Source organism: Monodon monoceros, unplaced genomic scaffold (genome assembly GCF_005190385.1).
Source record: "Monodon monoceros isolate NGI ecotype Baffin Bay Population unplaced genomic scaffold, NGI_Narwhal_1 Super_Scaffold_5, whole genome shotgun sequence".
NCBI lineage: Eukaryota > Metazoa > Chordata > Mammalia > Artiodactyla > Monodontidae > Monodon > Monodon monoceros.
In genome coordinates, this window is record NW_021703782.1 from 90,463,724 (window position 1) to 90,480,551 (window position 16,828).

A 16,828-nucleotide genomic window follows, 5' to 3' on the forward strand; every position below is an offset into this window, starting at 1 on the left:
CTTCCCCCCACCCCCGCACCTACTCCACCAACAGCCCACATGGCTTCTGCCTGGCCTATAGTCGGACATTGCTGCCCAGAATCTACAATTAGTTACTATGTAATTTAAAATGTCAGTAGCTCACATGATTCCTCAGAGGGCACCATGACCTCTGATTGCTCCAAACCTACACAAGTTTGAGAACTGCCGATCTATAAAATGAGGCTAAGACAACTTGGTCTGCGTGCCTTACTGAGTTGTTGTGAGGATCCAGTGAGATTGTATGTGGAATCTGGCTTTGAAAGCTATGAATTGCTCCACAAATCCATGAGATTGTTATTGCCATTCATTTAACACTGAGCAAACATTACTGGGCACCTATACTGGGGCAAAAACCATGTTTGTTTTGGCTTTCAAACCATGCTTTTGTACAGGGAGTAAAAGGAGTATGTGGGAGGCATAGAAGAGGTAGATTTCAGTGTACGTCAGTCCATTTTTCTAGAAGCTATTGGATGATCAGGTATATAGTTCAATCACCTGTGACTCCTTAGACCTTTCCCACTGTCATTCTTTTCGTTGATGCTTATTCGACATATGCCCATGATCTAATTTGAGAACTCTACTACAATGTGCTACACGGTCTACAGGATTTAGGAAAGGCACATGGTCTGCAATTTCTAGCTTGCCCAATATGAACAATTCTGGGACAAAAACACCTTGTAAGAGGCTTCCATTGCTACTAAATTTAGTCAGTCACCCAGCCTTGTCACTTGAAAACAGTTTGGTGCTTGATCCACACCGATTGCCCTATCCCTGGATGCCTTCCTTTCTTCCCTCCATCCTCCTCCCCCAAGAGATAAAGACAAGACACAGAGAAAAGCCAATGCAGCCAGGCCTAGGAGATTATAGTACCAGTTTCAAAAATTTGAAACTAGATAAATTGAAGGTTTCAAAATAGAACCCAAGGCTTTATGTAATTGGGCTAATTGGAGGAAGGCTTGGGAGCAGGTTAGGAGTAACTGGGAGTAGAGAGACAGGAGGATTTGGGGGGCAGAGTCTCAGAGAATGGTCCTCTGACCTACCCTGGGGAATTTCGTCACAAAAGAACGGGATTTCACACACAATTTTCATAAGGTGTTGGCAATGTGAGCAGTGCTATCTGGCAATCATCATGTTAGATTATTGCAACAATGGGTGTGTGGGAAAAGGAACTTTTCCTCTTTAGTAGAGTATTATAAGCCAGTGTGATGGGCGCAGGTCAACCTTGGGGGCCATGGATACCTGGTGATGGGAAGGAAAAAGGCAGCAACTTTCCAAAGGAATTTCACAATGTACATTCCAGAGATGTCTCATTTTAAGGAATCAGAGCCCAAGAGAAAAAGAATGACAGATGTTACTAATTTGGAAAAACTGTAAGGTAGTTTCAGGACCCCAGAAATGGTTGAGAACACATTAGGGAGGGGTGAGCTAGAGGTTTTACAACAGCAATAGATGCTCAGTAGAGAAAACATCTACAATATACAAGTAGAGTGTTTTCATGAGCTTCCAAAAAACAAAAGCTGGACCCAGCACACCCTCAGAGGAGGCTTTCTTGCTGAATGCCACCAGGTTAAATTAGTTCTTTTACGTTGGCTGGATAGAGTGAGATCAGATTTATCACCTTTTCTCCAAGTCAGTGCTTGGAGAAATTAGGCTTTTAGTCAAGATGTCCTCCTTCCCTACTTGGAAGCTGAAAACTGCTCCTACTGCTATATCCAGCACTTTCAAAAGATGAAGGAGAAAACAGCTTAGCTGGCGATTGTAAATATTCACAGTACACATGAAGGGTCTTAGGACTTTACACCTTCTGGAGAAGGGACAGTGTCTGGCAATGGGGACAGAGAGGTGGGACTTCTGGAGGAAAAAAATGATAAAAGGAGAGAAGGGAAGGTTTAGATTGGGCCTCTCTCCACCATGTGAGGGAACATCTAAGAGGGGAGCTCATGAAGGTCTGGGCGGGGAGGCCTTACACTTCTCTAGATAAGGGGACCAGATAGTTAGACTAAGAGACACAAATACCTGATTCTTTTTACCCCTATCTCCTATCACTAAGTCTGTTAAGTTTTGATTTTATCACCTGTATTTGAGACAAAAGTACTGAATCTTCTTGGATCGCGCGCGTGCGCGCATGTGTGCGCGTGTGTGTGTTCCTGTGTATTTTTGCTCAGGAAGGAATGTAGCCAAGATCTTCAACAGCACGGGGAGGAGAATACATTCTCAAGTTCATGTTATACAATTTTACTGTAATGAAAGAATGTTGATGAACGAATCCAGCCAGGGAAGATCCTCAAATGGCAAAGGCACTTGAGGGGCCAAAGATTAGGGACCTATTGCCTGGTTGAGGTAAGGGTGCCGAGGCGATAGTGTGGGACTTGCTTTAACCCTTTCCAAACACCCTCCACTCTTTGACGCGGACAATCGATTCGTTCTTGGTCTTACATAAAGTCAAACGCAAGCCAAGCTCCATTTTCCAGCCACATTGCTGCATCTATTAAGTCACCACAGTCTGGGTGATAATAGTGGTGTCCACTGCATTCTCACACCCTTTTACCGTAATCCGGATAGATTACGAAGAGGGTGATAGCTCTCCAGTTCTGCAATCTCCCTGCTCTTCTTAAGACTGCAGTCAGAGCCTCATAGCTCCGGCTAATATTTTTATCTTTAATCTGTTTATTTAACAGGTTAAACAAACACTCACCTTGTTGTTTTAATCAACTTTAGTACGGCTAATTTGTTAATTGGCCAGTTGTATTTACTCTTCAGTGAATTTCTCACTGCGTTCACTAGAGTTTTAGGGTTTTCTTATTGATTAGTGTGAACATTTTTATATATCAAGTGTATGAATCCTTTACCATATTACTATAAATATTTTTCTAATTTCACACACACATACACAAAAAGACTGCAGTTGGAGAGGGAATTCCCTGGCTGTCCAGTGGTTAGGACTCTGTGTTTTCACTGCTGAGGGCCAGGGTTCAATCCCAGGTCGGGGAAGTAAGATCCCTCAAGCTGCATGGCACGGCCAAAAAAACTTCAAAAAAATTAAAAAAAAAAAAAAAAAAAGACTGCAGTTGTAGAGAATCTAAACAGAGGGCAGAAGTACATATTCCCTAGTGGCAGTGGCCAAGATTCTATTCTTCACTCTATTGCCAATGATGATGTCACTCTGGGTAAGTCCCTCAGCCCTGAGCTTCCTTTTTTTTTTTTTTTGCGGTACGCGGGCCTCTCACTGTTGTGGCCTCTCCCGTTGTGGAGCACAGGCTCCGGACGCGCAGGTTCAGCAGCCATGGCTCACGGGCCCAGCCGCTCTGCGGCATGTGGGATCTTCCCGGACCAGGGCACGAACCCGTGTCCCCTGCATCGGCAGGCAGACTCTCAACCACTGCGCCACCAGGGAAGCCCTGAGCTTCATTTTTAAAATCTAAAGATAAAGAGATCCCCTAAGGACCTTAAGAACTTCACTAAGGTCCTTATCCCTTCCAGTGACAACAACCTTGTGGGGAGTTGTGCTGTTAAGAGGACAGATTGGCTGTGATTGTTACTGCAGAAGCTGATTTAAGGAAAGGCACTTTTTCTGGGAAAGAGGAATATGAAGTCGAAGGTCAGCACACCAAGAGAAAAGGGGAAAATGACCGTATCAGCAATAGGAAGACCAAATGTTCCTATTCAGGGTAGAGGGGTGTAGTCCAGGTACTACTGCCAAACAGACAAGCCCTCCAGTGCATGCTTATGTGAATCACCCAGGAACTTGGTGACAAGGCTGTTACTGGGCGGAGAAGGTACTCCAAGTATGTGAAAGGGAATGACTTTGTAAGTGGCATCTTAGGGGGAAAGATGGTGGATTTAGCCAACTAGTTTTCCCCATAGACTCCACTCAGCTGTTAGGAAAACCGACAGAAATTGTTGGGGGAGGGTGCCAGGGCGGGGAGTGGTCAGAACCTAGAGAGACCTTCCACCATGACTCATACAAACAATGGTGCTTAGGAAAGAGCCTCTCTCAAATCAAAGTTCAGGGTTTCAAAGAGCTCACATGTTTTCCTTCTAACTTGATGTTTATTTTTTGTTAGAAATACCAGGGTTTAGAGAACACAGAGACTCAATAAGAAATTTCATAGACTCAGAAAATACCTCTAGAGCTTTGGGCAGTAATTCACCTAAGCCTGTAAGTTTCCATATGTCAAACGTTATATTGGTACAATGCCAGGAGCTGAAGATTTCACTTGATCATGAATCTAAGATACGATGATGGCAAGGTATACTACTAAACTGCCGACTGTATCATGCAATGCCATTGTTAAGAGGCATTCCTATTTTGGAGATATTAAAAAATATATATTTTGAATGAATGAAGCATGTTTAATATCCTAACTTTTGAATACTGTGGTTTCTATGTAAGTCTAACTTTAACTGCTACCCAAACACTGTTATACTATCCGGGGATGTGGTAAGGCAACTCTGGCCAAGAGTTTATTAATTCTCAGGGCCTTGTTATGATACCTGGCTCAGAATCCTGAACACCAAGCTGGTAGAATTAAGTGGGGAGGGTCACTGGTGGTATGTTGGTAGCAGGGGTGCCGGGTGGTAATAGGAAAACTGATTGTCTTGGCAAATTGATAGCGTAGCACAAGAGACCAAGGATAACAGTGATTTTTTTTTTTTTTAAGTTTTAAATTTTATTTTATTTATAAGCTTTTCAACTCCACTTCCAAGTGCTGACAGTGCCCTTATCTTAGTACTGTCCCTTCTTTTTTTTAAAAAAATTATTTCACTGAAGTATAGTTGATTTACGTTGTATTAATTTCTGCTGTACAGCAAAGCGATTCAGTTACACACACACATACACACACACACACACACACATCTACATATATATACGTCCTAATATTGTCCTTTCTTTAGTGGGAGAGATTTGGGGCCATCTAGGCATCAAATCCATAAGATCCACAGAATGTCTCATTCACCTGTCTAAAGCATCAGCAATGTTGCATTGGGGTTAACGTTGCCTGCACTTCCCTCTGAAGGGCCCGGCTTTCAGTATTGTTGTGAGGTTTCCTCTAGTCTAGCCCAGTTGCCTGGAGAGAATATGGGATTAGGAGATAAAAGAGCCTGGATTACAGTCTCAGGGACTATAAACGTAGTAATGAAACTCACAAGGAAATGTACTTGATTGAGAAAAATGGACTCAGTAAATTGTGTGAGTACCTACTTGTTTGTGAGACTCAGTCTTCACAACAACTGGAGTAGGTCTTATCCTTTTCATTATGCAGACGAGGACAGGAGGCACCTTGTCCAACTCACGGGGCTCATAAGGGAAGGGACGAGCATTTGAACGTGGGCAGTTGAATTCCAGAGCTTGTGCTTTTAATCACTGTACCCATAAATAAGAACTAAATCTTGCCATTAAGGAGAGTCAGACATAAATTAGCCATGATATAAAGATAAAAGTGCTTTAATAGACATGTTTATGAAGTGCTACACAGCCCAGAGGATGAAGCAATTAAGTTCACGCATCTTACATATTAATAAGGAAACTGAGCCTAAGAATTAGTCAGCTACATTTTTTTTTTTTTTAAGAAGGGACACATCTTACTCTATAATTTCAGATCATGGGTTTCTAAAATACCATGCATTTGTTTGTTTGTGGATCGAACAGCAATGCATTTACTACAAGACTCCTGAATATCAAACACAAGATTCATCAGAGAATAGCCAATAAATGTGATATAAACACATTTTTTGACTGTGGAAAATTTTAAACACACACAAAAGTAGAGAGGAGAGTATAATGAACTCCCAAGTACCCCTAACTCAGCTTCAGCTATTAGCAACATTCTGCTGTTCTTGCCTTAGCTATACCTACCTCTCCTCCCTCTCCCCACTTTTTTTTTTTTTTCTGGAGTACTTGAAAGCAAATCCAAGCATGCATATAATTTATTGGTAAATACTTTGGTGGGGCTATATAAACTACCAAGCCTTAAAAAATAATTAAAATGTCATTATGCCAACCAATGAAATTAACAATTCCAAATATTCACCTAATACCTAGTTTATGTCTAATTTTTCCTGATTAATAAACATGCTTTTAATGGAAGAACTTTTGTCACTATCAAATGTCTTCCAAAACCTCATCAGGACACCAACTGTTAAGGATGCTGGGCTCCTCTCAACATGCTCTGAATCAATCCAGCATTCAAGGTAACTATCATCATTTTCACCTTTTAGATTTCTTTTGTCTTTGACTTTGGAAAGGCAGATTATGAAAACAGGATTGAGAAATTTGGTTGTTTGCCTCTGAGGAAAAATTATATATGTGTGTGTGTGTGTATATATATGTAGATATATATGTATTTTATATATATATATACACACACAGACACATACACACACATTATCTAAAATATTATATCCCCCTAAATACTTTTTTTGTTTCTTCCCCACGAGTACTTACCATTGCATTCTTTCCTTAGTATTTATTGAGCACCTACTATATGGCAAATATCACCAAGGATATATTGATAAATAAGATATAACTTCTGTCTTCACAGAGGGAGGGAGGCAGACAAATGATAACTAAATGCTACGGGCTAACCTCAGAACCACAGTGGGGGGCAACTATTGGTCACGGGAAAAATAAGAAGGGGAATCTACTCCACAGGAGAGAGAAAAAGCGTCAAGTTTAGCAGTATACAGAAAAGGAGCTGAGTTAGTAGATTAAAGTGTGCTCTATATCAGAGGTGAAATGAGGAGAGAACACACAAGGACTGGTTCTGTTTCTTAGGGACCAGGATGATTGTGACTGTGAGTTGGCTAGATTTGTTTTCCTTCAATTTACTGTAAAACTAGCCAAGTATTCATATAATGATGTATATGAGACCAAGAATACAGATGAGTGGGTGGGCCTTCTAGTTGCCCCCCTCAATCCACTTGTTGCGGTTATCAGAGTTTGATCATCTTGGCAGCCTGTGCAGTGAGGAATCAACTGGAGCTCAGTGCCTGTTCTATTTTTAGTTTGATAGGAGACACCTTAGCAGGCAAGAGTCTACACTGTTAAAGTGTAGGCATGCTCCTGTGACACCATGCTTACAGGCTTCTGGGGTCCATTTCTGAAGTTTGGGGTCTGCTCAAGGTTCAAGTGTAGCAAGCTGGGCAGTGACTTAAGACCAAGATCATGAACTATTTTGATAGGGATAAAAAGGTCTGTGGGGCATGTGTATGTGTGTGTGTAATACAGCTTCTAGATCTATCTCACCTGTTGCTTCTCCTTCTGAATCTTAACACTTCTTTCACACCCACACCCACAAACACCCTGTCTGTTCTACTCACTGGCATTGTTGACTAGAAGGAATCTTGGAATGAGAAAGGGCAGAGCTCATTCTCCTCATGTCCTATATAAGTTGACCTTGGGGTGGAGGCAGAGGGGTTTAGAACAAAGTCAACAGCATCTGAGGGCTCAGAACAAGTGGTGATGATGATGGTGGGGTGAGGGGAGAACAAGGAGTAGAGGAAAGTGACTCAGATAAAGGAAATGGCTTGTGCAAAGGCTTCAAGATGAGCCCGTGGATATTCAGAGAGCTGAAAGCCATTCGTCATGAGGTCCTCTCAATGTTGCAATTATGACTTATGGAACACAAACACAGCCTGGAGTTACTTGATGGGACACTTACAAAAACCAAGGCTGCTTTGTGATTAGGAACATTTCCTTTTGCAAACTTCAGAAACGTAGGCTGTAATAATAAAGGACCATAGTCAATAAAGCTTACTGAGGGTTGAGAATGCCAGCCATATTCTAGCTAAGGTTTGTTTTCTAGAAAGTGTGCTGTGGTCGGTTACTCTGAACCTTAGCCTTGGACTTAGGTGTTAGGCAGTAATTTCTAGATCTTGTAGGCATTGCTTCCCTACCTCAGTTTTCTTAAGTGTAAAGAGGGAGCTTTGCAGAATTAGCTGAGATGGGCTGCGGAGGGGCTGAGAAGAGGAGGGACACTGATATTTATCCAGCCATTGCTAAATACTAGGCACCCACATGACTTTCAATTCTCACAACTTTATGAGACAACGTAGGAGAAAATACATTTTAAATGACAAAGCACAATACAAACTATAAGGTGTGCAAAAACAGTTTGGAAATATTTCCCCTTTGACTGTATATTTCATAGATTCTCAATAAAGGGTTCAGATTCTTTTGAAGCATGTGGTGTAATTGAGAAATGCATATGGGTGGTTTTTGCTACTTTTTTTGTGGTCCTCACTTTGCTCCGTTCTTTCAGGTTTTTCTAGTTTGTCAGTTAGTCTTTATTACCCTTGCTGACTGAATACACTTTGACTTAGAGAAGTATAAACAATGTTGAACACTGCTGGGAAAGTAAAAGATTCAGTGAACATAATGAAAGGAAGAATCTTAATGATTTAGGAGGGCGAGGATCAGGTGTGTAATTAGACCGGTCAGGAATCATGCGGGTGGAGCGAACACACTCCTCATAGTGGTTTCTATGAGGAGTGGGTGTGATCAGCATTTCCTCTGAAGAGAAGGGGACAGCAGTCCGTACCGCAACGCTTACAGACATCCCAACAGCCTTGGTCTATGTGTGTGTCTTTTTTTTTTTTTTTTTTTTTTTTTTGCGGTACGCGGGCCTCTCACCGCCGCGGCCCCTCCCGTTGCAGAGCACAGGCTCCGGACGCGCAGGCTCAGCGGCCATGGCTCACGGGCCCAGCCGCTCCGCGGCATGCGGGAACCTCTCGGACCGGGGCACGAACCCGTGTCCCCTGCATCGGCAGGCGGACTCTCAACCACTGCGCCACCAGGGAAGCCCTATGTGTGTCTCTTTAAAGCAGCTTGGCTGCGTGCACAAAATTTAACAGCCCAGAAGTATTCCACCAAGGATCATATATTTTAAGTGACTTTTCCTGCTGATTACTGTGGCTGGAATATGTAGCTGCAGACCAGCTGAAGACATGTGGACCTTACAATACGTTTGCGGCTTTTTCATTATTTTCAAAACAGTGCGTTTCTTTCAGGCTCCATCCAACGCGACACTTTGAGCCCAGGTGACCTTTAATGGCTGGTTGGTAAGATAATTAGGGGAAAAAGGTCTGAAGTTACTGTCACTGCTTTTAGGTCAGAGTTAGGAGAGAATCATGACTAATTAGGTATAATCCCTTCAAACAAAAAATACTGCTGCTGCTAGGCTGGTTGTTAAGGAAGCATAACAAAGTAATTCTGATGTAACTTGGCTGGTAAATTTCAGGCAGTCTAAGTGTCCGGCTCTTATGTTCACTGGAGCATAAAGCACAAGGATATACTGTATAAATACACTGAGAGTTTCAATAATTAATTTCGGTTCCTTAATTTGATCATCAGCAAATATTTTCCTTTGGTGTATACAAGTAGCTCATGATTCATATTTCCTCTTGGTAACAGTTTCCACTTTTATGTTAAACTATTAATCATCTTGATCTGAACTCTAAAGATTCCTGAAGGAGTGTTTAAACAAAATTATATGGAGGCACAATCTTTAAACTTATACATGCCAATGCATATGCCAGATTAATTAGGGTAAACGGAAAGATGATATGCTCATTCATGTGGGGCTTTTACTTCAACTCATTTTTACAAATTTAAGATTATTTTGTATGAATATGAAAGTATATTTATGAATGTAAAACTAATATATTTTCATTGAAAATTGTCAGAAATAAAGGGAAAATTTGGATGAGATAAAAATCACCCATGGTTCCATGTCTTAGGGAAAATCATTATTAACAAAGTTAGGTAAATCTCTTTCTATGCATATTGCGTATGCATTTCTAGGCAATTAAGAGCACATTATAAATACATTTTATATACTGTTTTCCACTGAACATTATGCCATGATTTTTTCTGTTATTAAAACTCTGTAAATGTAATATTTAATGGCTTCGTAATATTTAACCCTATGAATTCCATAACCAATACCATGAATTCCATAACGAATTCCAGGATTTTTCAGCATATAATTTGTTGCTGATTTTTAATATTAAAAATGCTGTGATGGGCTTCCCTGGTGGCGCAGTGGTTGGGAGTCCGCCTGCCGATGCAGGGGACACGAGTTCGTGCCCGGATCCGGGAGGATCCCACATGCCGCGGAGCGGCTGGGCCCGTGGGCCATGGCCGCTGGGCCTGCGCGTCCGGAGCCTGTTGCTCCGCGACGGGAGAGGCCGCAACAGTGAGAGGCCCGCGTACCACAAAAAAACAAAAACAAAAAATGCTGTGATAATTATCTTTGTGCATAAATATTTGTCCCTAGGTTAGATTTTTTTTTTTTTAATGAGATTGTGTTTCGGGCAAGGAATTACTGAAGTAAAAGTCATGCGTTCACATTAAAAAATTTTTCGATTCAGGTTGCCAGTTGTTTGGAAGAAAGGTTGTACTAGTTTGTACTCCCTACAAATGTTCAAGAAAATGGTTTTATCTAGTAGCCAGCTGCATATAGTCATTAAAATAAACACTACCATCACTGCTACCACCACTACCAAAACCCCTGCCAAGTGGGTAGGTGAAAAATTTTCATCATTTCTTTTATCATTAGTGAAACTGCTCATTTTCTACCCATATTTCTGCTCTAGTGAGTTGCCTGTTCGTATCTCTGCCCAAAACAAAATGTTTTCTTATGGCTATCTGTTAAATCATGATATTTTAGAATATTACTATTTTGTCATGCATGTTTCTGCTTGGTTTTACAATGCAGTTTGTGTTAAATTTTTTTTTAAATAAATTTATTTATTTATGGGTCTTTGTTGCTGCACGCGGGCTTTAAATTTTTTTTTTTAATAAATTTATTTATTTATGGGTCTTTGTTGCTGCACGCGGGCTTTCTCTAGTCGCTGCGAGCGGGGGCTACTCTTCGTTGCGGTGCGCGGGCTTCTCATTGGGTGGCTTTTCTTGTTGTGGAGCACGCGCTCTAGGTGCGCAGGCTTCAGTAGTTGTGGCACTCGGGCTCAGTAGTTGTGGCTTGCAGGCTCTAGAGCATAGGCTCAGTATTTGTGGCGCACGGGCTTAGTTGCTCTGTGGTATGTGGGATCTTCCTGGACCAGGGCTCGAATCCGTGTCCCCTGCATCGGCAGGCAGATCCTTAACACTGTGCCACCACGGAAGCCCTGTGTTAAATTTCAACTTGTGAGAGAAGCTTCCACATTTTTGTAGTTCTTTAAAATTTTGTGGGTCCTTTAAAATTTTATTAAAAAAATTTAAAGTGTATACGTCAGTGGTTTTTAGCATACTATTTATAAAGTTGTGCAACTATCACCACTATCAAATTGTAGAATACTTCATCAGTCCTGTACCTATTAGCAATTACTCTTCATTCTCTCCTCCCTCATCTTCTGTCTCTATAGATTTGCCTATTCTGGGCATTTCATATAGACGGAAGCATATAATACATGGCTTTTTGTGTCTGGCTTCTTTCACTGAGCATAATGTTTTCAAGGTTCCCAAGCTTCATGTCAGTCTTTGTTTTTTTTGTCTCCTTTTGACCCTGTTTGGTTTTGCTACATCCTTTGTCTTTTTTGAGGAACCACAGGAACTTAACATCTATTTGGCCATAGTACACCTTAACCCACTGGCTTTAGTTAATTTGCCATTCAGCTTCTACTGCTTCTTACATCAGAGCATTAAGCATGATGGGTATTTGTTTGAAAAGGAAAAGCTTTACTACAGTAGAGAAGTATCCTTCTAGTCTGAGTTTTAGAGATTTTATTAAGGATATTAAATTTTTCTGAAAGCTTTTCCTACATCTACTGAAATGATCAAATGGCTTCTAGTACTTGACATTCCTATGATATACAGTAGGAGTAACTCTACTACAGTTGGACAATTTTTTGATTCTTGTGGTAAAAAAACATGGATTGTCATGGATTGTTGAATTTGTTTGTATCTGTTATCATTAACTATTTTATGTTTGCCACGTGGATATTCCAAAGTAGAGAATAAGTGTTTGAATACAGTGAAAACACAGATATTTGGGGCCAGCATATCTGAGTTTTAATTTAAGTTCCAATACTCATAATCCTGTGACCTTGGGCATTTTCCTTCTCATCCTCACTTTGTATTATTTTTGTAGATTTTCAATCATATGAGTATGGAAAATTTTATATCCTGCTTTTTTCCTCACTTAACTTTACACCACATACATTTTCCATGTTACTGCATTATCTTTTTGAAGGCTGGTATAATATATGATTTAGAAATGTGCTTGAGGTAGCATAGTTTAGAGCTCTTTATTGTTGGGCCTTTCATCCATGTCCACATTTTCAGCAGTAATAACGTTGTGATGAAATTTATTATGTCTAAAACTTGTGTAAATTAGCTCAAAGCATATAAAAATACTTTTAGGGATATAGATCATCATAGTGCTTTCTAAATTATACCAATTTACACTCTCACTGACGATATATAAAATTTCCTATTTTACTGCACACTTGCCAGCATTGTTTATTAACATTAAAAAAAAGTCACTGCTAATCTGGTAAACAAAGTGTTTTCTCCATATTTGTGAGGTTGTACTTTTTCTCACACAAATATGAATATATGGCATTTCTTTGGTGAGTTGTCTGTGTTCTGGAGTTCTGTAAGTTTTTTTTTCAATTTATATAATAAAGACATTATAATAAAATGTTCGTACTTGGTCTGTCATAAAAAATTTTCTTTCCATTTTGTTTATCTTTTTTTTATTTTTTTGGCTGCATGGCTTGTGGGATCTTAGCTCCTCATTGATCAAACCCACACTCTTGGCAGTGAAAGTGCAGAGTCCTAACCACTGGACCACCAGGGAATTCCATCTTTCCATTTTGATTATCATCTTCTGAATGACAGCCCAAACTTTCTATTTATGCTATCAAATCTGTTTATTATTCCTACTGTAATTTTTCTGTAACTTCTAGGTTTCGAAGGTTCTTTTTTTAATTTTTTGATAATTTATTTATTTATGGTTGCATTGGGGTCTTTGTTGCTGCGCGCGGGCTTTCCCTAGTTGCGGCGAGCGTGTGCTACTCTTCGTTGAGGTGTGCGGGCCTCTCATTGCAGTGGCCTCTCGTTGCGGAGCACGGGCTCTAGGCGGGCGGGCTTCAGCAGTTGTGGCACGTGGGTTCAGCAGTTGTGGCTCACAGGCTCTAGAGCACAGACTCAGTAGTTGTGGTGCACAGGCTTAGTTGTTCTGTGGCATGTGGGATCCTCCCAGACCAGGGCTCAAACCCATGTCCCCTGCATTGGCAGGCAGATTCCCAACCACTGCACCACCAGGGAAGTCCTTAGAAGGTTCTTTTAAGCCTTTAAATTTTTGAGAAAAATTAATTCTAAAAACCATCTTATGGTTTTAATATCAATATTTAACTCCCCAATCCACCTTGAATTTATTATGTGGTGAGAATACAAATGAAAAGATTTTCAAATTTTTACCAATTGTCTAATGCCAGTCACTCTCTTACTTTCTAATATTTTACAAAAAAAATTCCACTGGTTGTTGATGTTTTCTTCATGACTTCTGAGTTTTTAAATAGAATATTTAAACTAGTAGGTACAGACTTTCATATTGATGCTTTCCTGTTTCTTGATCCAGCATGCACTATTGTAATTACTGCAGCTTTTTATTATGCTTTGATTTTTAGTAAAGATGGTCCTTTTCATTATTTTTCTTTAAAATATTTTAATTTTCCATTTTTTTCTTCTTAATGAACATTAGAGTAAATAATTTGGTCATGTTCCCCCCCCAAGTCCAATATATTAAGCGTGATTGGAATTACGTTACGACTATAATTTTATTCGGTAAAAATCAACATCTTTAAGACATGTTGTTCTCTCATCCAGGAGATGGCATGCTTCTCATCATTTTTGCATTTATAAATGTTTATAGATACAATTTTATAATATTCTTCCTTGAGGTCACATAGATTTCTTACTTATATATGTATATTTATTGTGAATAGGATCTTTCTCACTGTACTTTCCATTTATAAATGACAAGCAGGAAAACTATTTTTCTATCTTGTAACCATCCAGTTTACGGGACTGAGTGTTTCTAATAGATTTTCATGCCTTTGGTTTTTATCTTAGAAGGTATATCTTCGTGTTTTCTGCCAAAACGAAAATTGTGACTCTTAATTTTCTCATTTTTATACCCTTTATTTATAAATTTATGTATTATTACTTTGGCTAGAACTCACAGAATAATGTTCAAGATCAGTGGGGATAGCCTTTCTGCTTTGTTTCTGGTTTAAAGGGAAACATTTAATGGTTCACTACAGAACTGGTTATAGTTGGTTTGAAACAGATATGCTTTAAGTAATGCTGGACAAACACCCTTATTTCTTCTTTAAGAAATTTAAGAATTCACTATGAATATATTTAGTACTGGAGATTTAAAAAATAACATTGTTCTGTAAATTAGTACAGCCACTATGGAAAACAGTACGGAGGTTCCTCAAAAAACTAAAAACAGAGTTGCTGTCTGATCCAGCAATCCCATTCCTGGGCATATATCTGGAAAAAACTACAATTCGAAAAGATACATGCACCCCTATGCTCATAGCAGCCTATTTACAATAGCCAGGACATGGAAACAACCTAAATGTCCATCGACAGATGAATGGATAAAGAAGATGTGGTATATGTACAATGGAATACTACTCAGCCATAAAAATGAAATAATGCCCTTGCAGCAACATGGATGAACTTAGAGATTATCATACTTATCATACTAATTGAAGTCAGACAAAGAAAGACAAATATCACATATCACTTATATGCAAAATCTAAAATATGACACAAATGAACAGAAACAGACTCACTGACATAGCGAACAGACTTGTGGTTGCCAAAGGGGAGGGGGGGTGGGGGAGGGATGGATTGGGAGTTTGGGTTAACAGATGCAAACTATTATATATAGAATGGATAAACGACAAGGTCCTACTGTATAGCACAGGGAACTATATTCAATATCCTGTAATAACCCATAATGGAAAAGAATAGGAAAAAGAATATATATATGTGTATATATATATATATATATATATCTGAATCACTTTGCTGTCAGCAGAAATTTGCACAAGATTGTAAATCAACTATACTTCAATAAAATTAAAAAAAATTCTTCAACTACTTTTAGTATTATTTCCCTGTGAATCACATTTCTAGATATGTAGAACCTCATATCATTTGCAAACCTCACTCGTATGGTGCTTTACTTCCTTATTCTGTCTGCATAATGCAACTAATTTGACTTACTGTGCAGTACAGATCTTTTAATCTATTCAGAGTAACCCAGTACAAATTCTACGTAGTAGGTACACTTTCAGAACTGTGTTTTGTTTTCAACTGCAGTAGCTTTTCCTAGCTAAAAATTTCTGATACCATCTTTCTTTTTTTTATTTAGATTTTGAGCTTTATGTTATAGTTTTATGATTATAAATGACAAAAACCAATATAATTTGGAAGTTGATGGGGTATAAATTAAATAAAAGGAATACTCATAAGCATGGAAGATTGGTCAAAAGAGTGAATGTCAGAAGAAAGAAGGAAGACGACTCAACGGCTGAGGGAAGTGAAGGTGGTGAAGAGAACCACTCGGACAATCAAGATCTTTTTCATTGTTCCTGTGTTTCTTCAGAGTGCTACAGTGTGCCCCCGTGCCCTATGTGGAAGCAGTTCTCCCAGAGGATGGAGGTGAGTTGATTGGGATTTTCCTACTTGAAACAAAATCTAGTGTTCTGGCTTTTTTTTTCCCCCAGAAGCCTGAGGAGGTCTTTATCCTGGTAGAAGGATAGTGATGGAGTTAGGGGAAGCAGCGGACTCTGAGAAGCAGCTCAGCTCTGCCTTGGGCAAACTCAATTCTTTCTTTGCAGGTGGAGCCAGGAGCACAGGTCTGGGAATTTTCCTCATTTGCCTTTTTCCTTCCCTTCCCCTGTTCTTTTATTCCAATCTCCTTTCTCCCAAAGCAGTGATCTTCCAGTACTTGCATTTCTTATTCCAGCTGTGAGAAGGAAGGGGAGCACTTTATCTTGTGAACCATGGTCATTATGCTTTTTTCCCCCGTCCACTAAGTTGATGCCTATAGCTTTCCAAATGTCGGTGAAGGAATTAGCCAGGCTGCCCTCAGCACCAGGACAGCGTTTTATGTGGAGGGTAGTAGGTCCAATAGTTACTTTCCGATTAAATAAAAGGAAACCTTTACTGTTACACATATGGTAGAGAAGATGGAAATAGCATGAAGGGGTCTCCTTTACTGTAATTTCCCAGTACACTGCGTGGAATCCCATAACATGCTAGTGGCATAGATCATGAATCCTCTTCATTATTCCCGGGCCACCTCACAAAATGGCACTATCCAGCAAAACATTATTTAGTAGCAAAATATATTTTAATTGAAAAATCATTTTAAGTAACTGAATAAAAATGCGTATCAGGAACTTTCCCCATAGACAGGAGAATATGTACATTTTGTGAGAGTGGATCAGCATCTATTTAATATATTTTTATATAGAAAATACAGGCATATTTAAAAAAAGAAGGTATGTCACAAGAAATAACAAAATATAACACACAATAAAAAGGTAAACCAAAAGTAACAAGTTGATTAAAACAAGACAAGACCCAGCACCGTGTTGGAATGTCTTTGTGTAAATTCTGGGATGTCCAGGACTGCCAGGAAGAGATGATCCTGCATTTTAGGAGAGCTGGTTGGTTGTGCAGTGGTTAAAAGCCAGTCCTCCTTTTCCTGGAACAACAACAAAAAAAAGAGATTCAACAGAAAAGACTGAATTGAAGGAGGAACAGCCATTTGGGGGC

The 16,828-nt window shown here is 39.6% G+C and overlaps 1 protein-coding gene across 1 annotated transcript in view; it reads right to left on the reverse strand.

The window, feature by feature from the left end:
* Positions 1-16,483: 16,483 nt before the first annotated feature.
* SVEP1 (sushi, von Willebrand factor type A, EGF and pentraxin domain containing 1) overlaps positions 16,484-16,828 on the reverse strand; it is a 183,607-nt gene continuing 183,262 nt past the window's right edge. Inside the window, exon 48 of the mRNA XM_029202810.1 lies at positions 16,484-16,757. Within this exon, the coding sequence (XP_029058643.1) occupies positions 16,736-16,757 (22 nt within the window). The 3' untranslated portion in view covers positions 16,484-16,735. The remainder of the gene's footprint in view (positions 16,758-16,828) is intronic.